The 25,392-nt window shown below is 41.5% G+C and overlaps 1 protein-coding gene and 1 long non-coding RNA gene across 5 annotated transcripts in view; one reads left to right on the plus strand and one right to left on the minus strand.

The window, feature by feature from the left end:
* Positions 1 to 8,240, minus strand: part of LOC147145422 (uncharacterized) — a 48,081-nt gene extending 39,841 nt beyond the window's left edge. The window contains exons 1-4 of one of the 2 annotated variants that reach the window (XR_015087037.1): positions 8,065 to 8,240; positions 6,109 to 6,226; positions 5,883 to 6,016; positions 4,313 to 5,801 (exon numbers count right to left, since the gene is read on the minus strand). This is a non-coding gene — a long non-coding RNA (uncharacterized LOC147145422). Of the gene's footprint in view, positions 1 to 4,218; positions 5,802 to 5,882; positions 6,017 to 6,108; positions 6,227 to 8,064 lie in introns of both variants that reach the window. The other variant, XR_015087036.1, reaches the window with a different exon arrangement.
* Positions 1 to 15,891, plus strand: part of patl1 (PAT1 homolog 1, processing body mRNA decay factor) — a 167,978-nt gene extending 152,087 nt beyond the window's left edge. Inside the window, exons 20-21 of one of the 3 annotated variants that reach the window (XM_086032429.1) lie at positions 2,304 to 2,392; positions 2,622 to 2,737. In XM_086032429.1, coding sequence (XP_085888555.1) covers positions 2,304 to 2,392; positions 2,622 to 2,722 — 190 coding nt within the window. In that variant the 3' untranslated portion in view covers positions 2,723 to 2,737. Of the gene's footprint in view, positions 1 to 2,303; positions 2,393 to 2,621; positions 2,738 to 6,347; positions 6,461 to 15,059 lie in introns of those variants that run through there. The other 2 variants (XM_086032430.1, XM_086032431.1) reach the window with 2 other exon arrangements.
* The last annotated feature ends 9,501 nt before the right edge of the window (positions 15,892 to 25,392 follow it).

Here is a 25,392-nt window from a genome sequence, read left to right on the forward strand (position 1 = left end):
GTTGCACGGGATACCGGTACAGTACCATACCCCGATTTTTCGGCGTCAAAAACGGCTCAATGCCATTTTTTTTCTTAAACCAGTATTTCTAAAAATACATTAAAAAAATTTAAATAGCACACGTAGCTCACCAACTCTGTCTTAAAGACAAGAATACATAAGCGCATGGCTGCCTGTCTACCAACGTGTGAAACGCCTTTATGTGGCACGCATGCTGAGTGTGAAGATGGCCTCAAAGCATTGAAGGGCTGGCTGCACCTCTTCTCCTCATTGAAAATCATTACGCGCGAAGTGGAACTTTTTTGTTTACATGGCCGACAGCAATGGCAAGCCGACCAACATGACAAAAAAGACCGTCTATTATGCTACGTTCACACCAAACGTGGATAATGTAGCGGCGGTTGCGCGGCAGGTGGTGCGAATGATGCCTTTGGAGCGGTGGGACGCGGAGCGAAGCACCGAAAATCCTTCAAATCGTGCCATTCGTCGTGTATCAATCAAGTCAACTTTTTCGCCACTCCGCCTCACAGCAGCCAATCAGCATCGGTCATACTGCGGCAGCCAATCAGCATCGGGGTTACTGCGACAGCCAATCAGCATCGGGCATACTGAGTCACACATAGCCAAATGGCGTCCTGTTCACTCGGCGGCTTTTGTTTTTTACAGTTCTTGAACTTTACCAAGACAGCAATATTGTTAGCATTAGCATAGTGTGTCGGCCATTTGATTGTGATGTTGAAAAATGCTGTCGTAGTCTACTACCAAGCAAAGCCCCTCCCCTCTCCGCTGTGAGCGAATGAGCGGCTGTAGCATTTCAGGTTTGAAATTAATCAAGCGACTCAGAGCGCTTCATTCGTGTTTGGTGTGAACGTAGCATAAGGCTTGTTTTAAAACTACCGTAGCTCAAGGTCGAACACGTCCAATCTAGCCGAGCACCTCGCTGACCGGCAAACGGAGTGATATCACCAGTTTAAACAGCGACAGGTTGTGATGCATTTCTAACACTTACCTCAAAAATAAGTAGAGTGTGAATTATTTTGTACACAATTTCACAAGGCATTCAACTAGATGGGGGGAATAGACACACACGCATGCACACGCACACAAACAAGCAACATTACGTTAAGTCATTATCAATTACGGGAATTTTGCTTTTAACGGTGCAAATGTCAATATCAACAATGGATGGCATGAAATGCAGTCAAATAGGTCAAGAATATGGCATGTAATGTAAAAACGTATAGTGAATAAGTACCGTATTTTCCGGACTATAAGACGCTACTTTTTTCCTAGGTTTTGAACCATGCGGCTTATAGTCCGGTGCAACTATTCTGTGGATTTTTCTTCCACCGCAAGTGGCGCTCTAAGTGGAATTACAGTACTGGAAGTACAGCTCTTTCAATGAAGCACTGACACGACCACCACGTCCCGCTTCTCCGGGCAGTCAAAAGGCCACTTCCCTGCCACCACAGCCTCAAAGGACGAATTAGGCTCATTCGGCTGTGCCCACCTGTGCACTTGTTGCACCGACTATTCTGTCCACACATCGAGGACTCGACAAGTTTATTCTGCCTCCAGATACCACTGCAAAAAGCTGTATAATAGCAGCTTGTATACTGTAGGCCTTTACCATTCTCCAGAGACAAAAATAAGATAAGATAAGAATGCCTTTATTGATCCCACAGTGGGGAAATTTTCAGTGTTACAGCAGCAAAGATATAGGTCACACAGGGACGGCGGCATAATGTAGCCATTAATGTTTAACATTGACAGCAAACATTCAGGTTCAAACCTATGGAAATATACGCAGTAACATGTGTATATACACATGTATATACACACCAACATACATCTACATAAAAAGTATGAGGAACACTCATTTTGGCCTGTACATAGTACAGAGGAAAAATACTCTAAATAAGTGACAGTGCTGCAGTGCTGTAGTGAAATGTAAGGAACAGAATTGGATAAAAATAAAACTAGACTAACAGTAGTGGAGAATGTTGAGTATTGCACGGTATCACAGTAGTGGGGAATATTGGGTATTGCACGATATGAGCTCAGGTGCAGGACTGCACAATTGCACTAATGTCCGCCAGTTTGTAGAGACTACACAAGGTCCTGGTTAAGGAGTCTGACAGCAGCAGGCAAGAAGGAACGGCGGAATCTCTCCTTTGCACAGCGAGAGTGTAACAGTCTGTCACTGAAGGAGCTGTGGAGTGCTGTTAGGGTGCCCTGGAGGGGGTGGTCCGGGTTGTCCAGCATTGATGACAGCTTGGCCAACATCCTCCTGTCCTCCACAGAGTCCAGGGAGAAGCCCAGGACAGAGCCGGCCCTCCTGACCAGTTTGTCCAGCCGCTTCTTGTCCCGGGCCGAGACGCCGCCTGCCCAGGTGACCACTCCCTGAAAGATGACCGATGCAACCACCGAGTCATAAAAGTTCCTGAGGAGTGTCCCCTGAACCCCAAAAGACCTCAGTCTCCTGAGTAGGAAGAGTCTGCTCTGACTCTTCCTATAGAGTGTGTTGTCGCTCCAGTCCAGTTTATTGTTCAGATGAACACCCAGGTACTTGTAAGTTGAGACTCTCTCAACATCTGTTCCCCGGATATTCACTGGTGCAGGTGAAGAGTGCTGGCGCCTACCGAAATCCACCACCATTTCTTTGGATTTCCCCGCATTGATCAGGAGGCGGTACTGCTGGCACCAGTCCACAAAACCCTGAGTAAGTTCTCTGTACTCCCGATCACCTCCGCCTGTGATGAGGCCGACAATCGCAGAGTCGTCAGAGAACTTCTGCAGGTGACAGGTAGGGGTGCTGTAGTTGAAGTCCGAGGTGTAGCGGGTGAACAGGAAGGGAGCCAAGACAGTTCCCTGTGGGGCCCCCGTGCTACAGAGGAGCACGTCAGACACACGGTCCTGTGTCCTCACATACTGTGGCCAGTTTGTGAGGTAGTCCTGGATCCATGTGGTGAGGTGGTGGGCCACCCCCGCCCGCTCCAGCTTCTCTCCCAATAGGGTGGGCTGGATGGTGTTGAAAGCACTGGAGAAATCAAAGAACATGATCCTCACAGTGCTCCCCACTCACCAGGGGGCGCAGGTGGACAAGGACCAGTCAGAAGCAGCAAGAATACCGCAGTTTGGGTGTCCATTTTTATGCAAGTTACGACTATCAACTATATGAAAAAGGTATGAGGTAGAGTAATAGTAAGGAACAAACCCACACGAAAAGGCTCACCGATGAGCCGGAGCTACTGTAGCGGGCTGCCACTCGCGCGGCGCCGGAACCGGAAGTGAACAGACTTGTTAATTATTTCGAATTATTTTGCTGAGCACAAGGCCTGCAAGATGAGCTTCTAATATGTGAGGACAGCTCTTTTTTGTTGTGAAGTGGAATTAGTGGGATTTCAATCTGTAGCAGAACTACTTGTGTAAAACATTAAAACCTATTGTTGTATTGGTGCAGCAACGAGCCTTTTGCCCAAACTAATTTAAAGGTTGTAAAACAAAATAATGTATTTGGGTTATTTTTTGTGATATTGTTAATGTTCAATATACAAATCTCAATATTAAAACTGGACACCCTGCAAAAATACATGGTGACAGTAGCAATTCTCTTGATTGGCTGTGTGTGTCGTGTGTCCAAGCACATGCGCATGCACGTGTGTGTTTAGGCCAGGGGTCTGAGCACCCAAAAACGTTTTTGCACCGGTGCCTCTCACCATGTTACACCTCTGTGGTCAAATTGTGCCAAGGTGGAGAGGGCACGGAGGCAGTTGGCCTCAGGAATCGCCAATGGGCGCCCATTTAAAATTAGAGGCGGACCAGCCTATACTAGTATATACTCTTTTTCCAGACTATAAGATGCTACTTTTTTCCTAGGTTTTGAACCATGAGGCTTATAGTGCGGTGTGGCTATTCTGTGGATTTTCCTTCCACCCCTAAAGGCCCTCTAACCAGTACAATTCAATACAATACATTTGCCATTAACAGGATGTGACTGCAGGTGGAAGAGTTCAACAGACGAGGGCGCTATGCACTAGGTTATCGCATTCGGTGGTATGTAGTATGTAGTAGAACAATAAAAGGTGGAGTCTGGTGGACATTAGCTGACAAACTGTTGTCGCAGCGAAATAACGATAAGTACTGTTTATTTTCTCTTGATTCTGTTCCGTTTTAATCAGCGAAGTTGCTTCTGTAATGGCAGAAATTCTGTTTTACCATTAGCTTCAATGTTGGTAGTCGAAGGTAGTTCTGACTCGTCCATAGTAGCACATCTTCTTATCCATAATTTGAATTTCTTTCAATTACTCACACGGACTCAAAGCTCCTTTTTTGTTTTCTTGTATTGAAGGTTTTGTAATCCAACAAAGTGAGCAATGTCATTCAGTACAGCAGGTGGATAATATGTACTTTTAGACTGAGCACGTTCAAAAGCTGTTTGCTTCCATAAGTACCAGCACACTGTATACTAAACATTGTCTGCTATGCTACTACTACTGCAAGTACATTAAATCCTTATGATGACAGAAATTGAGATATTACTTTATGATGACAAAATTGATGACAGAATTGATGACAAGCATTGGCTCTCACATTTCCGGCCCCTAATCGGAAGACTAGCAGGCCTACAATTACTCAATAAACGCACCCATCGTGTCCAGAATAAATCCATTAGATATTGAATCTGCCTCCATCTCCTTCGTGTATATGAGTCTTCTTTACTGAACAATCCAGGTGGCATCACCGGTTGCTTCTTCATCAGTAACAGGTGATTTGGAGTTAACGCTTCGAGATCTGTACGGCCATTGGTTGTTGTTGTAAGTGGTCTATCATTCGTATGTATTCCACTTCACACATCAGTGTCTGCAGACATTCATCTTTGAGGATTTATTCCTTGAGCACCGATCTCATCACCTTTCTTATGGAACGTATTTGTCTTTCCTCCTACCAGCACACTGTATACTAAACGTTGTTTGCTATGCTACTACTACTGCAATTACATTAAATCTTTATGATGACAGAAATTGAGATACTACTTTATGATGACAACATTGATGACAGAATTGATGACAAGTATTGGCTCTCACAGCTTCCGTGTTAAAAGTAGGGATGGCCAAATGAAGCCTCATGAAGCAATGAAGCTTTGCAGCCAATTGGTTTGCACATGTAGCAAAGCTTCATTGTGCTTCATTTACTCTATGGCGCCATCACGTGGTCTAGAAGCCCAAGAGGTCAACAGTGGTAAGAATTCAATGGCTATTTACTTAAGACAAAGATATGAATGTGCTTGTGTTAGTAATTTAGTATGTGAACAAAATACAACAAGTGCTAAGGATAATTTGTTATTAATTTTTATTTAGAAATAATACCTTTCCCACAGTGGCTGGCTTTAAACGGTTTCTTTTTTTGGACAATATTTCACCAGCTTTAGAAAATATTCTTTCACAAGGCACAGATGATTCAAAGTGCGCGCATGTGTCGCATATGAAGCTCCCTCACCCAGGCACCCATATTTGCTGCACCATCTGTTACAAGGCAGGTAACTTGTCAGTGATGCTCCAGTCAGACATGAGTGCAGTTTTTGCTCGAGCAAGATTTTCTTGGGGAAATGTTCTACCCCCAAAACAATACTGTGCAATGATGTTTGTTCATCAATAAAATGGCAGGTCACAGCTAGATATGAGTGTTCATGGATGTCCACATATCTGCTGTAAGGTTAACTGCAGAAGCCTTTTTGACACCATTTCTTTGGCTTCTTCTTTGGCCAGCTTATACCTGTCGTCCACCATAGCTTTCAAAGCCTAAAAAGGAACAATATAAAACTATTGGAATTGCCACTATGGGGAAATGAGAAGAAATACTTCATGTGTTCACATACATACCTTCCTTGTGAGAAGAACATAGGTAGGTTTCAAAGCTGTAACAAACTCTCTGAACCCTTCGTCCTCCACAATAGTGAAGGGCTGACAGTCCTCAATGACCATGTTGACCAAGGCTCCATTTACATCTTTGCTCTCTTGCAATCAGAAATCAATTATAGGTTATGTTAGTAATGCAGTATTTAAAGTGTACCTTAACATTGTCTATACACTGTGTCATTTTGCTTACCTAAGCTTGGCCCAGTTTCATGGCTCTCCTTGCTCTCATGCAAGGCTCTATAATGCCTCAACATAGACGAGGTGTTATTGTTGTATACAAGTTCCCTTGCACACAACAGACACTTCACCTGTGAAATAACAAAAGTTAGACACAAGAACAAACGAAAAGCTGCATTGTCACATTTATAATAATGTAGTTTTTCTCCCTTACCTTATTGCAAGCAATCAAATCAAAATGTTCCCATACAGGGGAGGATCGCCTTTTTCGCGCAGGTTCCATCGCAAGCAACGGACAAGGCTCGAAAAAAGATTGCACCAGTTGCACTGTTGTGCACAGGTGTAACAAGTACAGGAGCCCGAAATCCACAAAATGTGAGGTAACAGGCGATCGTCATTGCGTTTTGCAACCAATTTATATCGTAGTCTGTACTGTGTTTTCAATGTGCGCCAAACGTCGTACCACTCCTGAAGCAACCACGTGATACAGCCGGCTGGCGAGGCTTCACGCGTCATTATTTTCCGGGTTTTGCCGAAATGACGCGCGCCTAGATACAAGCTTTGTAGAAACGCCCCTCCCATTACTCGACACAAGCTTCGGAGCCTCGGCCCATTACGTCCCATCACTAGTTAAAAGGCACTGTTAAAAAAGAATTTGTTCAGGTGCGTACGTGTACATTTACAGTTCAAAATCGTTCTGTAAATGTAGTAAATATAATTTTACGTCATAGAAGACGACTTCATGGGTTTCAGTGGGGATGATTAAAATGACTTTTGATTTTAAACACAGGAGAAATGAAGATGAATAAATACTGTTTAGTGTTTATTTTGTCTTTGTTCTGTTCCGTTTTAACCAACAAAGTTTCTGCTGTGTTAAAAGGCACTGTAAGGAAAGAAGCTGTTCATGTACATTGTCAGATTCCACTTACCGGAGGACTATAGTCCTAGTCCTCGCCAGCTCTCCATCTAACGGGTTTAACTTTCCGTTTTCCCCCGCCCGCAGTAACGCGGCCTCATGGGGGGGTCGGAAGCTCTCTTAAGCAGGCGTCGAGGTAGACACATCTAGGTACTAACTGCCGTCGTATTACGTGGTCAACATGTCTTCCGTCGCCCACTCGCTCTTATCGATGACACTTTAGATTTAAGGCGAATGATCCAACCACTCTCGTTTTTTAGGCAGCTCTACCTCTTAAGAATTGTTTGCACTTGCTACGACCTAGAAAATTTAGCTTAACTTGATAGGATGGCTCGGGTTTGTTTACATTGAGCCGGGGTAACTATTTGAATTCATTTATGGCACATCCCGTTATTATGGGTATATTTTCATTAAAAAGGTCGAATGGTTGAAATAAAAGACAATACAAGAAAAAAAATGGTGACAAAGATTATTTTATAATTTAAAGAAAATTAAATAAAGGAATTCATAAATCTTACAATAATCATGAGTCAATGTTGAACACGCCAGATGCGTACTACAATGAATAATCATGATCAATTGTGAAATAAAATGGTTACAATAGTTAAATAATAATTGGAAACGATTAATATGAATAGTGATAAAAGATAATAATCAAATTGGAAAAGGACATCCTTTTTTCATAATACTATGAAAATTATATTACTCATTGGTCTTATAAGCAAAACATTTTTCCATCCAAATCTGAACTCCCAATAATTGAAAATATTCAACAAAATCCAATTGTTAATTATTATGGAAAGGATGAACCTTAAGAATAAAAGAGCGTGAATTTAAGAAAATGATTAACATAAATAAATTGGCTTGAATGCAATTAAATATGTTAAATGTGATAAAAAGGAAAAATTAAGCATCAGTCTATTTTGGGTGGAATTAAGATTGATCAGTTCTTAATTAACACGAAGCCTAATTCGACAAGGTATTTGGAATTCGGAAAAGTAAGCTGTCTAATTGGCTCTCTTAAACGCAATAGAATGTTTTTCCTAATGTTACCTTATCGTTGCTGTCATTTGGTTGAGTCCAAAAGAAGATAAATAAGTCCTTTTGTCGCAGCGTCTTACACTAGAGAATCAAAAGGCAAAAATCTAACTTCATTCGCGCAGCTCCTCGCTATGCGCCCCTCTTGGCTGGCAGAAGGAAAAGAGAGCAATGATATCTGAAGGGTGAGGCCTTTGATAGGTACTCATTCTTCTGAAAGCTTTGAGATGAGGTCATAGAAAGTTCCACTGTAAAACACGTGATTCTCCTGACATTACCTCATCATTCACCCTTGTCCGAATTACCTTTACTCCATATTTGGAAATCTGCCTTATCGCCCATCGGCCTGTGTTCAACAGAGCATCTCGGTGTGACCATAAATCATACGTCCTGTTCAGTGGCATACAGTCAGCATCACCCCATCATTTTCCTACAAATGCAAAATGAAACATTGCTTTTATAAAATTCCACCATTCAGCCTAATACTTCCTTTTTATCCTAACGCTTCACCAGTTCCTATATCACAATAAGTAATAATAAAATCAACATTATTTTCCTCAATCACATTACTATATTTTCTGCACATGTAGTTATAGGCCTAACATAGTTACAACTCATATCACATGTAACATATTGTGAGAATATGTACATGGCACAAACATAGCATCTAGTAAGCAATTAGTGAGTATATATGTGGCAATAGCTAAGCATGCAAACCAATATCAATAACAAGGTTGTAGATAAACAACAACACATCAAAACATAGCATATGAATGAAACATAGAAAATGATACGTAGCATTGCAAAGCGGGGGGAAATGGTAGCCCTCAGGTATGAAAGGCAGGCTACTCTTCATTGACCATTTGTTTGGGGGAAGCCAGCATTTACTAGCCTAAATTACGTTATCTATAGCTGCCATTAGACTTCGTTGTTCACAAACAGCCTGGCCAAAAAAAAAAAATCGAAGAAACAAAAAGTTAAAAATGACTTCAGACATGTCGACACCTCTTGTATCTTTTTTTCTTTTTAATTTGGCACAATAATACTAAGTCACTGATGGTGTAGTGGTACCCACGCCTGAGTTGTGTGCGGGCGGTGTGGGATCGGTTCCCACTCAGTGACAGTGTCTTTGTGTACCCTGCTACTGGTTGTTGACCAGTTCAGGGTGTAGTCTGCCTTTCGCCCATTGTCTGCTGGGATAGGCTCCAGCACCTCCCCGCGCCCTTGTACAGGATAAGTGGTGCGGAAGATGACATGACATGACAATAATAGAAAACTACAACACTTCATTTTGTCAGCGGTAGCCATGATTGAGTAGCCTAAAGACCATATCTCAGTTGGCACATTCAACAGTTGCCAAAAGCCCTCAGGTACAGTATGTTGCAGGTCTTATTCTGTTGTTTTTTCCATCAAGAGCTCCAAGTGTGTCATTTTGTGTAAAAATAAAAGAAACAATTTATCTGTCTGGAGACATCCAAAGCCTGCCCCATCCCCCACATTAGAATGTCAGACCACCTCATTGTTATCCTAATGCCAGCATGTAGACTGAGTGAGGATGTTGCCAAACCAGTTTTGAAGCAGACAATTTGGCCTGAGAGGACCTCCACTGCGCCTCAACACTGGTTTAATTCAACAGATTGTGAAATGTTCAAGTATGCAGCAATAATAACTACAATAAAAGCAGGCAGAAATAATAACCTCAATAATAATAATACAGTTACTGTTGGAATGTTTTGTTGATTAAGATCTTTCATTATCACATAGACAATAATGAATACTCAGACACTGTGACCTCCTAAACACCAAGTGCATTTATGATGTGACCCAGATAAAAAGCATCACCACTCCCTGGGCTGAACAGAAGCCAACAGACCTCCAATGGGTGTTGGGGAAAGCCAACATTGACTAGCCTAAATAAAGTTATCTTACCTGTCTTTAGACTTTGTTGTTCACAAACACATAGCTTGGCAAAAATAAGTTGAAGAAACGAAAAGCTAAACATCTTGTCCACACATCTTGTTTTTTTTTTTTTAAATCAAGTTTAAAAATTGCTAACTACAACACTCCATTGAGCATTTTTGTCAGCGGTAGCCGTGATTGAGTAGCCTAAAGACCACATCTCAAATTGTCATCTACCTGTCTTTTGACTTTGTTGCTTACATACATAGCAAAACATGGCAAAAAATAACAAAAATAAGGTGAAGAAATTAAAAGCTAAAACCGACCCCAAAAAAAAGAAAAAATGAAAAGCCAAAAATTACTTTAGCCATGTCCACACGTCTAGTTGTTATTATTTTTATTTTTTATTTTTTTATCTGGCGCAATAATAGTAAACTACAATACTTGATTGAACTTTTTTAGTCAGCAGTAGCCGTTATTGAATAGCCTAAAGGGCATATCTCATTGAACGGCATGTGCTTGCATCTTAGAAAATGTTGGGCTTCATCAGGGCTCGAAAAGCATTGCAAACATATCTGCAAATTGCTATGCAGCTGTTGCATAGAGCCCTCAACCGTCAAAAACAAGTTAGCACACTTGTGCAATTGTGTTGAGATGCAAATGGGTGGCGTTATGGAGCTTTGTATAAAAGTTGTACTTCTTGAACAACAACTGAACAGATCTCCACTGGGTGTTGGCGAACGCCAACATTGACTAGCCTAAATAAAGTTATCTTACCTGTCTTTAGACTTTGTTGTTCACAAACACATAGCTTGGCAAAGATGATAAAAATAAGTTGAAGAAACGAAAAGCAAAAAATGACATGGCTTTAGTCAGCAGTATTCATGATTGAGTAGCCTAAATGGCATATCTCATTGAACGGTGTGTGCTTGCACTTTAGAAAATGTTGAGTTTCGTCAGGGCTTGAAAAGCATTGCAAACATATCTGCAAATAGCTTTGCAGATATAGTCCTCTGTTGACAAAAAGAAGTGAGCACACTTGTTTTGAGATGCAAGGCTAGAGGTCACCTTCAGAGCTGGGGATAAATCCAATCTGAGAACAGTGAGAGCCTACCTGTCCCGTGCTATCAGGAAAGCAAAACGAGACTACACCAAATGAACACCTCCAACTTCAAAAAGAGCAGAGATGCACACAGGCTATGGCAGGCCATCCAGGCCATCATCACACATCTATGAGAGCAATACCTCTCTGCTCAACATTGTGTTTTACATATATTGTACTATTTTTTTATACATGTAGTATATTTTGTATAATTGATAGGATTCTGGTACTTGTAATTTTGTTCTTGGTGTATTCCTAAAAAGAAACAAAAGTGTGATTGGATTGACTTCAAATTCAATTTCTTTGCATATAGTGTATCTGTCAGACAGTTAAACACTATTTTAGCTCATCAATAAATATAAACAAGAACAGAAAAAACCTTTGATTTCATCTAAGTTTCTCAGTGGCAATTCATGTAGTAACTCATTCAAAGACAAAGTGACTGCGCAACTAAACTTTACTCCAAATGGGCTGGCGTAGACACTAACAACACCGTGGAAACAACCTGCAGTCATCAAACTACACTTGTGGACTGCAGACTCTGACTTCTCAACAAAAGGACAACAAGTAGGTTGAATAATGCTATCGCTACATGGGTTGCCAGAGACTGTAGACCCATAGTCGAAGACCAGGGGCTTCAGGATATCATACAGATATTCAAAGGTGCCCCATTATATAGAACACCTTCTATGGAAATGAAAAGGCAACGAGGGTGGAGCAGCTGACCAATGCTACGTTTGTTGCACACAGAGGAGACCACTGGACATCAGTAAGCAACCATAACTATCTTGGTGTAACGGCACACCTGATTGGTGATAGCTGACAGCTCCACCATTTGCTCTATGTGTACTGAAAATAGATGAGAGACATTTTGCCGATGCATGTGCTCGGCAGTTTCTGGATGTTGCAAAGGAGTGGGGGATAACAGAGAAAGTTACCACCATAGGAACAGATAGTGCTCGAAATATGGTGGAAGCAGCCAGGAGTCCACCATTTGAGCACCTACCGTGTGTTGCGCACATGATACAACGGGTTATCACGGTGTCCCTCTGTGACAGTGGGTTTGACTGTGCTTTAGCCAAGTGCCGTAAAATCATCGGACATTTTAAACACAGTCCTGCAAATGCAGCAGAGCTAAAAATTCAGCAAGCCCGCCATGGACTTACAGAAGAGTCACTTGTACAGGATGTACCCACTCGCTGGAACTCATCACTAGAAATGATAAAACGTGTCCAACGCAACAAAGAGCCCCTGAATGCAACCCTGGCCCACCAGAGACACACTTTTGCCATGCTAACCCCAAGTGAATATGACAGGATAGCAAAGTTGGAGACATTGCTCGAGCCTTGCAGGCAAGTTGATTTGTATATTCTCGCTGAATTAATTTATTTTAATTTATAGAATTAATTTGAGAAAAATCTCAAATGTGATTTGTTACATTACTATAAGTTAAAAATTATTTTGTGCCCGCCCACTGAATTGATATTTGTCATAAAAAAATGCTGTCGATACAATACTAATGTTTTTTTTTTAATGTACATTAGAAGGTACATAATAGAACTTTTGGGGGGTGAGAAATATGTGTCCTGCTCTGTGGTCCTGTCTGCCCTCTGTCATCTCGTGCGCACAATGGGGATTACAGATCTTGACCCTGCCTACATTGCACGCTTCAAAGCATTTACAGAGGACCTCAATAACCGAAAAGAGAACACAAACCTGTCATGGTTAAAAGTATCCACAGCCCTAGACCCCCGATTCAAGGACCTAAGATGCCTACCCAAAGTAGAGAGGAAAAGTGTGTGGCAGAAGCTGAGTGAGATGCTGGAAGCCGATGAACCTGCATCCCAGCTCTGCAGTGAAGATGCAGAACTTGAGCCACCAAAGAAGAAGATTGCTCTCTTACTTATGGGGATAGAGTCAGATTCTGATGAGGAGGCACCTTCCAGTGGCAAAACACTAGACAGGTAGTGTCAATATTGACTCATGTCCTCTCCAGTGGTGGTCTGCACACAGTGGTGCCCACAGTAAGATGGCCCACCTTGCACAAAAGTATCTGGCCACACTTGCTACAACCAAGTACCCTGTGAGGGACTATTTTCTTTGGCAGGGCACATTGTTCAAAAGAAAAGGTCCGCTCTGTTGTCTGAAAATGTCAACAAGCTAGTCCGCCTGAGCAGCTGGTTAAAAGAAAAATAGAATATTAACTGGCTGACTTGAGACATGTTTCATAACACCCATACCCAGAGTTGTTTTTTTTCATAATAAGTGTGATAAAGGACAATTTATTTTGTGTATTATGACACAGTTTTGACATATACCAGTATTATATTCAGCCCTCAGGCTGGTCTGCACACAGTGGTGCCCACAGTAAGATGGCCCACCTTGCACAAAAGTATCTGGCCACACTTGCTACAACCAAGTACCCTGTGAGGGACTATTTTCTTTGGCAGGGCACATTGTTCAAAAGAAAAGGTCCGCTCTGTTGTCTGAAAATGTCAACAAGCTAGTCCGCCTGAGCAGCTGGTTAAAAGAAAAATAGAATATTAACTGGCTGACTTGAGACATGTTTCATAACACCTATACCCAGAGTTGTTTTTTTCATAATAAGTGTGATAAAGGACAATTTATTTTGTGTATTATGACACAGTTTTGACATATACCAGTATTATATTCAGCCCTCAGGCCAATTATTGCAAATGCTGCATTTGTTTGAAATGTTCAATTAAATAGACATCAGACAACTTGTTTACGTGCTTTGAAGCACCAGCTACTGTTTACTGTATGTGCTTGTCTGCTCCTTAAGTTGGCAGGTCATTGCGGGCAATGCCAAACATACTTGAGACACATTTTCACTTTATGTGGCACTTTAATCAGTTCAAGCTCTGCACTGTTAAAAAGACACTTTATTTTGACTGATTAATACGAGCTGAGTTATTGAATAAATGTTTCAAACTCTGTTGTGTATTTGTATTCTTCCCATTCAAACACCATACCTCTTATAACAGATTTTAAGTTAATTTTAGTATTTCATTTGACAGATTTGATCTAAAGAGCGAACTAATTCAGCCCCAGAGAAATGTGATTAATCATGATTAATCACACAGTAGAGGTATGACTAACTTGATTACATTTTTAATCGCTTGACAGCCATATATATATATATAATTATATATATGTATTAGGGCTGGGACGAGATCTCATTCTACGCCGCCACGAGATTTCACGTCCATGCACAGCACAAGATATATTTTATTTTGACGGTGTTTTAGAGTCTGGGTGAATATAGCAGATGTCCTAAAAGGAGCTGTCACCGAATGGGAACTTCCGAGGCCAAATCACAGAGCCGCTGTTGTGACCGACAACACTCGCAACATGGATGTGGCAATACGTGAGGCTGGCTTTGAGACACACATTAAGTGCTTATTGTGCAGGCAATGAACGCAACGCTAGTGCGGCTGGTCCAAAGTTGACCACGTATCATGTTTGGTTGGACGTGTCAAGCGTATAATTTCTTTTTTTTTCACTGATGCTAAATAGCAGCAGCACTTTTGACGTCTAAATAAAGACAGCTCGAGCTGCCCACACACAAACTAATTATGGACGTAATCACGCGCTACAACAACTCTTTGGACATGATGGCTCGCAATCTAGAGCAGCGGGGTGCCGTATCTGCAGCGCTGAGGAGCCCAGAACTACGACAAGTTGCAGAAATCTTGACACGGACGGGATTGGAGCCAAACTCCCTGGATGGAGCCGCAGGAGTAAAATTGATGACAAATTCAAGAGACTACTGGAGTCAGTCAGTTATGTGACCACTGTGGGTTTTTCTTTCATTAACAAAGGGGTACAAACAATTTTGCCCGTGTGTTAATTATTTTTGGTTAGGCCACATGTTTTACAAACATACAGTGGTACCTTGACTTACAACTGTATTATTTTTAAGAAAATCTTCATTATGTTTTGTTTTTTCATCAATTCAGTTTCTAAGCAAAAATCTTCTCTTTTTCAGGATCTCTGACTTGTCTGGATAGAATTTTCTACATCATCAAGCCAACCCACCCCACACTTGATGCAGACCTGTGTGTGTGTCGTGTGTGTGTGTGTGTGTGCGTGTGGGTGCGCGTGTGTGCGCGCGCGGGTGTGAACACGTTCGCGCGCATGGCATCAAGTCATTTTAATCCTGTGTGCACGTGTATGTCCATGTGATAGAAGAGAACAAGGAGTTCGTTTGAATGATCTGCAATTTTAATGATAATGAAATCTGCATTTTTTTTAAATCTAAAATGTTGTTTACAATTATGCCTATGTTGAATCTTCAAATTAAAATTATTTCTATTATATAAAAAGTGCTCTGTTATTTTATTGCCCAGTTCTTTTCGTGCATTTATAATCATCAGCAAACCCACAAAAATGTAATAAGTAGCAATTGGTAGTAAATTGATAGCCAAATTCATCTGCTTTACATCCGTGTTTGTAATTCTTACTGGAGTGTGCATTATTAGTACACTGAAAAAGGTTTCTGTTGAATTTACTGAATTTAATTTCGTGTAGTTGTTGCACGAAATATAATCATCTGGATCCAGATACATTTTTGAAGAAGACTATGTTTTGACTGGTTGTTACGTGATGTATCAGTTGTTATGCAGTTGCTATGGTCCTTTTATGTTTTGTACTTTATGATGTCATATAGGCTTGAAGTCTTACAGTTTAAAAGCGAGTTACTCAGTGACACGTTGTCAGAGTATGTCAAACCTTGTTTGAGTGAGGACGCAAACTCTCTTCCAGTCCTAATCTCTGTTATTACTTTGTATTTTTGTTGATAAAGACTTTTTACTCTTCAACTTCTGTGTTATGTCTGCGTATGGGTCCAAATCCCAATCCTCACGTGACACTATACATCTACCTTAAAAATGTATCTGGATCCAGATGATTTTATTTTGTGCAACCACTTGACAAAATGAAATTCAATAAATTTAACAATTTTTTTCAGTGTAATTGTCCTTTTGAAATTATACTGAAAAAATGGTTGAATTTACACTTAATTATATTTCATCAGGTGGTTGCACAAAATAATACAATTTGGATCCAGATGTATCTGGATTCAGATAATTATATTTTGTGCAACCACTTGAAGAAATAAAAGTGAGTAAATGATGCACTGCATTATTTTTGCAGTGTAATCAATGTCTGGTTTGTGGAAAAAAAAAAAAAAAGGTGGGTTCATACTTTTTCAAAGTAAAGATTAATAATAAAAAAAAAATTTGAGTGCTTCGTACACAACTCAAGATTCAAATGTTTGTGTGAACACTTGGAGGTAGGTCGTTAACCTGCTCCTAATCAAAAGTACCTTGGAATAACCTTTGATTTGATGCCATCTATGTGTATATAATTGGCTTGCTCACAGAAACAGACCTTTGCGTTTGATTTGCTTTCTAGTTCCTCTCGTAAATCTTACGTGCACATCTTTGAAAGAGTTTGACAAGACAGTCACTGAAGAAACTGCTGACTGCATAAATTTGGAAGCCTCTTGTGACACTTTTGAGTATAAAGATTCAACCAGTTTTCATACATTTTTTACTAACCCAGAAAGAAAATACAAGACAATACAATTTTATCTATACAGTGCATTTCATAACCGCTAGAGCTGTAACAAAGCACTTTACAAACAATACAATAAATAGAACAAAAACAATAAAGGCTGCTCGAAGTCCCAAAGAGGAGACTTTAGTCTCCACTCTGTTTCCCCCCTCAGAAACCAAGTATGTGTCACACCCCTAATTACTTTCCATTGCATTAAGTACCCATCAACGAGTGGGTACTTACTTACACACTGACACTGACACAGCTGTTCTGAAAAATCTGCGCAGTCAGATTTCACACAGAAGTCACCGTGGCACATGATTTTGAGATTTGCAGAGTAAAACTTCATTGTTTGTGTGTATTATGGAAAATTTAAAATGTTTCTTGAATATAAAGACGAAAGGGGATGATTTTCAAAATAAACACACTGAATACAAGTTTGCCCTCCGTAAAATTACTGGCCATTATAAAAATAATTTTCATGGCAAATAAAAATGTTTCTTGAATCAAAAGACAAAAGGGGATAATTTGTGGAGAACTGCTGACTAAACTACTTCTGGATGCAGGGCTGGGCGTGCATAATTTGTTAGCAAATGTGCAATTTTAAAAACAATGGAGGCAATGAGCACCTTGAATGGAATTCGCAAAGAATTGTATAAAGAATTATAAGAAGAGTTTTTATGGCAAATTTAAAATGTTTCTTAACTCGAAAGACAAAACAGGATGATTGTGGAGAGCTGTTGTCAAACACCCACAGGGCTGAGCATGCGCAATTAGCATTTCAATGGCGACAGAGTACCGAGAGTGGAATTTGCAAGTTCTGGAAGAGGGAGGGGGCATGGAGCAGAACTTGGGACTTCGAGTGTTAATAAATATAGATATATAAATAATATATAAGATATAGATAAAAATATAAGTAAATAAAGACAATACATTGACATGAAACACTATATACAATTGACACCAGAAAAGAGCCCAAAATTCCAGGTCAGATCAAAAGCCAGAGAAAAAAAATGTCTTCAACCGGGTTTTAAAAATGGTCAGAAAGGGGGCTTGCCTAACAACCAATGGGAGGTCATTCCAGAGGGAAGGACCAGCAACAGAAAAGGCTCGATCCCGCCTGAGGCTCCGCTTGGTACTCGGCACCTCGAGCAGCGCCTGGTCCGCAGACCTGAGGCTGCGGGAAGGTGCGTAGGAGTGGAGGAGCTGGGAGAGGTACGCCGGGGTGAGGCCATTTAATGATTTAAAGACAAATAGGAGAATCTTAAATTGGACCCTGAAATACACTGGGAGCCAGTGAAGGGAGGCCAGAATTGGTGTTATGTGCTCGATCTTCCGAGCTCCAGTTAGTAGGCGGGCAGCAGCATTTTGGACCAACTGGAGACGTTAGAGGGAGGACTGGCTGACTCCAAAATGAAGTGCATTGCAGTAATCTAGCCGAGATGTAACAAAGGCATGGATGACTGTTTCTAGGTGCTGATGGGAAAGAAGGGGCTTTACCTTAGCCAGCAGTCTAAGGTGAAAGAAGCTCGACTTTACAACAGCGCTGATTTTCTGGTCCAATTTAAGATCACTGTCCATTTTGAAACCCAAGTTTAAGACTGTTGGCTTTAGATAAGAAGCCAGGGGGCCCAGGTCAACAGGGTCAGATGGAGACGAGCCACTGGGACCGAATACCATAACTTCTGTTTTCTTTTCGTTGAAATTTAGGAAATTTAGTGACATCCAGTCTTTGATGTCCTCTACACAGGACAAAAGTGGTCTTCACTAGAAAGCCTATTTTTTGCTTAGCGGGATATAGATTTGACAATCGTCCGCGTAGCAGTGGAAGGAAATACCGTGTTTTCTAAGGATGGAACCCAGGGGCAGCAAATACAATGAGAACAGCAATGGCCCCAAAATAGAACCCTGTGGAACACCATACGATAGAGGGGCAGAGCAGGACATAGAGGAACCTAGGCTAACAGAAAAAGTCCTGCCAGCTAGATAGGATCCAAACCACTCTAGAGCGCATTCACTAATGCCCACTTGGTGTTGCAAGCGAGTCAAAAGAATATTGTGGTTTACCGTATCGAAAGCTGCAGTCAACTCCAACAAAACGAGACATACGTGGTCTCCAGTGTCATTTGCCAGGAGGATGTCATTCAAAACACGTAGCAGGGCTGACTCTGTGCTATGCATCTTCTTGAAGCCTGACTGGAAAACTTCCATGACATTGTGTTTATCCAAGTAAGATCAAGTACGAAAAGTGGTGAGTGCATCACTTTTTCCAGAATTTTATAAATAAAAGGCAGCTTGGAAATGGGACTAAAATCAGATAGCACAGCTTGATCAAGGCCAGGTTTTTAAGCAGGGGTTGCACTACAGCATGTCTAAAATGTTGGGGGACTACACCAGAAGACAGGCTGCTCTGATAATGGCCAAAACCGATTTTCCAATACTAGGGAGAATCTCCTTAAAGAAGTGTGGAGGAATGGAGTCATAAGGGGAGCCCGATGGTTTCATATGGCAAACCACTTCCTCCAAAAATGTCAATGAAAACGGCTCAAAGGAATCGAACACTGCTGAACAAGGAACTTGGACAGAGGGGTCAAATGTGGTGTTCGAAACAAGAGCCCTAGCTGTACCAACCTTGTCAATGAAAAACTGCATGAATCTATCGCACATTTCAAGGGACGATTCATTGCAAGTCGGTTGACGGGGCTTTAGTACAGAGTCAATTGTTTTAAATAGAGCACGTTGATTTTGGCAATTTGCCTAAATCAGACATGACAAATGGTCTCTCTTGGACTCCTTCACCTTTCTCTGGTAACGACGGCAGCAGTCCTTTAAGATTTGATATGAGACCTGCAGTCTGTCTTTTTTCCACCTGCGTTCAGCTGTGCAGCATTCTTGTTTAGCTGTGGGAGTGCTCTCGTTAACCATGGCTCCAGTCGAAATTTTTGCCGCATAATTTTTAATGGAGCCACGGAGTCCAAAATATTAAGGCAAGAGGAATAGAACCAAGTGCTGAGTTCCTCTGTGTTTGAAGAGGGAAACACTTCGGTTACGAAATGGTTACGAAACGCATATTGCCTCTAGTTACGAAAGAAATTATGGTAAAAGTATGGTAAGCTACTAGCAGTATGGGCTGTGACTCGCAGCTCCAGAGTTTCCTGAACGCAACATACTCATAGCTGCTCTGCCATTGGCTAGCCTAGCATCTTCCTGGCATTCCATTGGCTAAGAGGGACCTCTACTGTATGTGTCTATGTGTGCAGATAGTCAGGTAGGTAAGATAGATATGTGATAGACAGTGTTGGGGGTAACGCGTTACAAAGTAACGCAGGACGGTAATGTATTACATTTAGGCAGTAACAACGTAATGTAACTTGCTACTCCGATTTTTCTTCTGTAATATTATTACAGTTACTGAGACTGGTAACGCGTTACAAATTTATGTTGGCATCATTTAGCAAGTAGGGCAGTTCATAACATCATTTAATTGTAAGCTATTACTTCCAGTAATGCCCGAGTTGAAAGTTCTTATCGCACTTGGAACTTCACACAATAACGTAAGTGCGCGAGTCAGCTCTCTCCCAAGTCTTCCAATTGCCTTTACACCATTGACAACAATTAAAAGGGCTGAGAAGTTATTGTTTGTGACAATAGTCACTGTCACGGTTTTATAAAATAAAATGCAAATCATAGACACAAAATACAAGCAGGAACAAACCTAAGTAAAACGAAGCGAATAAACTGCAACAAAATAAGTCACTGTGCTTTTTAGATATGATTTATAAAACTTAGTGCCATCAATTGCCATATGTAAAACGTAGTGATTCTGATTGGCTGTTCGCAATCAAAATGAAAATCATCTGCCGGTGACAAATGACGTCACGCTACGGCACCATCAATTGGACAAACTACAATAGACGCCATTATTAGAGTCTGATGCGCTTGTTTCTTATTTACCTTTTTTATTTTAAATCACCTCGAAACTTTGTCTCCATGTAGTAAAAGAATATTAGAGGTAACTGTGTGTAAATTAATTTGGGAATAATGATAATTTCATTTGTGGTTTACAGTCTGTGATCATTTATTTACTGGACAAAATATCAGTTCCAATATTTATATTTAAAAAATAAATCTTATTGACACAAATATTGATCAAAGGTAGTGATGTCCCACCACACCATAGAGTCGAAACATTTAATATTATAGACCACACTATATAGTTAAATATGCTCATAAGTTAACTTTACCAGCTAGAGTATGGCAGCAAATTTTGCATTCTCCTTTTAAGGTCTTGAAATCATTATTAAGTTAATCCCCGATTTTTGAAAAAGTAACTTAAAAGTAACTTAAACTTGAGTAACGCATTACTCTACAAATAGAGTAATATTGTAAAGAAACATTACTTTCACATGCAAGTAACTAGTAATATGTAATATATTACATTTTGGAAGTAACTTGCCCAACACTGGTGATAGATATGTCGATGCAGCGTCCTCGTCATTCGCCCCTCGGGCCATGAGGTGTTCCGATAGTTTTACGTGAATTAGAAACGAGAAAAAGAAAAAAGGAGAAAATCGTTTTTTGGTCCATACAAACAAAGCAAGAGATAATAGAAAAGTATGAAAGGGGGTGTGTGTTTGGTTGATCCCGCCAAAGAATATGACCGTAATGTATCGACAGTCGCCACGTTATTAAATCAGTTCTTTACAAAACGCCAGTCGAAAACCACTTCTGAGAGAGAACATGAACCAAAAAGGGCAAAAAGCGATGAGGAAAGCAATTAAAAGGTAAACGACCATTTTTATTCCTTACTCTATTCTTTGTTTTTTTACATTATGCACAACTCTCATTTATTGTGCAATAATCTAATTGTAACATGTATTTGTTACATGTTTTCATGCATGTTTATGCTTTTATGTCTCAATATTGGGGGGCTTGGAACAGATTAGGGCATTTACATGGAAAACATGTCTCGACTTACAAAATTTTCTACTTAAGAAATTTCTTCCGGAACCAATTAATTTCGTAAGTAGTGGTACCACTGTATTTGGATTGCTTGACATGATAATTGTACATGCTTGATTTCTATTTAACTGACAGGCACAGAGGAAGAGCCGTCCTCCCGTCTGTTATCATGGGGAATGTTAGATCTCTCCCCAACAAGATGGACGAGCTAGCGGCGCTTACCCGGCATGAGAGGGACTTCTGGGAGGCTAGCCTGATGCTATTCACGGAGTCGTGGCTAACAGCGCTAACGCCGAACGCGGTCGTAGAATTGGACGGCTTCCAAATCATACGCTCGGACAGGACGCTGGAGAGTGGAAAGAGGAAAGGAGGAGGGCTGGCTGTGTTTGTGAACGATAGATGGTGTAATCCTGGGCACATCACGATTAAGGAGCAGCTTTGTAGCAGGGATATTGAGCTGCTAGCTGTTGGCATGAGGCCATTCTACATCCCGAGAGAGTTTAGCCATGTGATCGCGGTGACCGTCTACGTCCCCCCCGCTGCCAGCGGCGACACAGCCTCTGATGTCTTGACTGCAGCCGTGAGCAGGCTACAAACACAGCACCCAAATTCCCTGATACTCATCTCTGGTGACTTCCTCCTCTCTGCCTTCATTCACACAGTATGTCACCTGCCACACCAGAGACAATAAAACACTGGACCTTTTCTATGCCAACACCAAGGAGACATACACATCACTGCCCCTCGCCCCACTGGGCAAAGCTGATCACAACCTGGTGGCTCTCCAGTCTGTGTACAAACCTCTGGTCCGCAGGCAGCCAGCTGTGACCCGCACGGTTCAGAGATGGTCTGGAGAGGCCGAGGAGGCCTTAAAGGACTGCTTCAGCAGAACTGTGTGGGAAGTATTCAGCGATGCTCACGGGGAAGACATTACTAGTCTAACGGACACTGTTACAGACCATATAAATTTCTGCATGGAGAACACCATACCCACCAGGACAGTAAGCTCCAACAAAAACCCTGGATCACACCAGACATAAACGCTCTCCTGAAGGAGAAGAAGAGGGCTTTTGCGTCAGGCAACAAAGAGGAGCGGAAGACTGTGCAGCGCCAGCTGAGGAGGAGGATCAGAGAGGGGAAAAGGTCCTACAGGAAGAGGATGGAGGACCAGCTGCTGCAGAAGAACTTCACTCTCCCACCTGGAGAAGGCGGGGAGCACTGTGAGGATCATGTTCTTTGATTTCTCCAGTGCTATCAACACCATCCAGCCCACCCTATTGGGAGACAAGCTGGAGCGGGCGGGGGTGGCCCACCACCTCACCACATGGATCCAGGATTACCTCACAAACCAGCCACAGTATGTGAGGACACAGGACTGTGTGTGACGTGCTCCTCTGTAGCACGTGGGCCCCACAGGGAACTGTCTTGGCTCCCTTCCTGTTCACCCTCTACACCTCGGACTTCAACTACAGCACCCCTACCTGTCACCTGCAGAACTTACTCAGGGTTTTGTGGACTGGTGCCAGCAGAACCGCCTCCTGATCAATGCGGGGAAATCCAAAGAAATGGTGGTGGATTTCGGTAGGCGCCAGCACTCTTCACCTGCACCAGTGAATATCAGGGGAACAGATGTTGAGAGAGTCTCAACTTACAAGTACCTGGGTGTTCATCTGAACAATAAACTGGACTGGTGCGACAACACAGACGCCCTCTATAGGAAGAGTCAGAGCAGACCCTTCCTACTCAGGAGGCTGAGGTCTTTTGGGGTTTAGGGGACACTCCTCAGGAACTTTTATGACTCGGGGGTTGCATCGGTCATCTTCCAGGGAGTGGTCACCTGGGCAGGCGGCGTCTCGGCCCGGGACAAGAAGCGGCTGGACAAACTGGTCAGGAGGGCCGGCTCTGTCCTGGGCTGCTCCCTGGACTCTGCGGACTCGGTGGGGGACAGGAGGATGTTGGCCAAGCTGTCATCAATGCTGGACAACCCGGACCACCCCCTCCAGGGCACTCTAACAGCACTCCACAGCTCCTTCAGTGACAGACTGTTACACCCTCGCTGTGCAAAGGAGAGATTCCGCCGTTCCTTCTTGCCTTCTGCTATCAGACTCTTCAACAAGAACATTGTGTAGTCTCTACAAACTGGCGGACATTAGTGCAATTGTGCAGTCCTGCACCTGAGCTCATATCGTGCAATACCCAATTTTCCCCACTATTGTAATACCGTGCAATACTCAACATTCCCCACTACTGTTAGTCTAGTTTTATTTTTATCCAATGCTGTCCCTTACATTTCACTACAGCACTGCAGCACTGTCACTTACTTAGAGTATTTTTTCCTCTGTACTATGTACAGGCCGAAATGAGTGTTCCTCATACTTTTTATGTAGATGTAGGTTGGTGTGTATATAAATGTGTATATACACATGTTACTGCGTATATTTACATAGGTTTGATTCTAAATGTTTGCCGTCAATGTTATACATTAATGGCCACATTATGCCGCCGCCCCTGTGTGACCTATATCTTTGCTGCTGTAACAATGAAAATTTCCCCACTGTGGGATCAATAAAGGCATTCTTATCTTCTTATCTTATCTTATCTTATAAAAGACACAAGACGGATATATACCTTCAACCTACTGTTCATATGTAATGTTTTTTTTAATTAAAATTATTAACATTCTTTCTGTAGTAGACAGTATTTTCATTCACTAGAAAAAAAACTGGCCTCAGAACAGTGACAGAAATATTCCAAATGTGTGCAAATAAAGTGCGTGCGTCGTGCGTGCATGCGTGCGTGTGAAATGTACAGATTTACTGGTTGCCCTTGTAATATTCTAAGAGTTTGTTTTCCGAGTATTCCCTGAAGTGCACATGAATGTGTTTGGCTCATCATGTTACGAAGACCTACAAAAATGTCTTTTATAGCCATGTGCTAAACCTTACAGGAAGTCAACCATTTTGAATTTCCTTTGGAATTGTCGCAACATTTTGTGACTTTCACAGTGGTCATATTTTAACGAACTTCTCCTAGAGCATTTATCCGATCGTCTAAACATGCTTCATGTGCATGCTTCAACTAAAGATGGTTAAGATGAAAAGTTATTGAAAACTTTTTATTTTGTTGTCCAGGAAGTGAGTAATGAGTATTTGAAAGTACGTTGGACCATTTATGCACATTTACAGGGGTCATACATTTGTCCGAGATGGTTCACCCGATTAACTTCGAATTTGGGTTGTACCATCTCATCACGTTGGACAACAATAGGGGAAAATCTTTTATGTTTTCGAAACACTATATGACAGGGGCTAAGCACCAAACGTTGCGTTTCATAATTCCTTTTTAACGAAGTATTCTGGGTTGTACGTTTCACAAACATCTATGAAAATTTGGTGGTATATGTAACAGCCTAAGACTTAAAAAAAACGTGTGCTACGTCTTTTGTAGCCATGTGCTAAACCTAACAGGAAGTCAACCATTTTGAATTTACGTTTGAATTGTCGCAACTTTTGGGGATTTTCATAGTGGTCATGTTTTGACGAACTCCTCCTACAGTATTTATCCGATCATCTTCAAACTTTGTATGCTTCATCTAAAGATGTTAAGATGAAAGGTTATTGAAATATTTTTACTTCATTGTACGATGTTGTAGTGGCGATGCGCTGTAATCATAAAAACTGATACTGTTTTGGAGGGTCTAAACCTTGGCGAAAACTCATGAAACTTTGCACATACATCAGACCTTCCATGAAAATAAATAATTGAGAGATTTCTTGTGCTTTTTTTCCCTAAAAAAGCTC

Source organism: Filicampus tigris, chromosome 6 (assembly GCF_054856515.1).
Source record: "Filicampus tigris isolate MCC_2025a chromosome 6, RoL_Ftig_1.0, whole genome shotgun sequence".
Classification (NCBI taxonomy): domain Eukaryota; kingdom Metazoa; phylum Chordata; class Actinopteri; order Syngnathiformes; family Syngnathidae; genus Filicampus; species Filicampus tigris.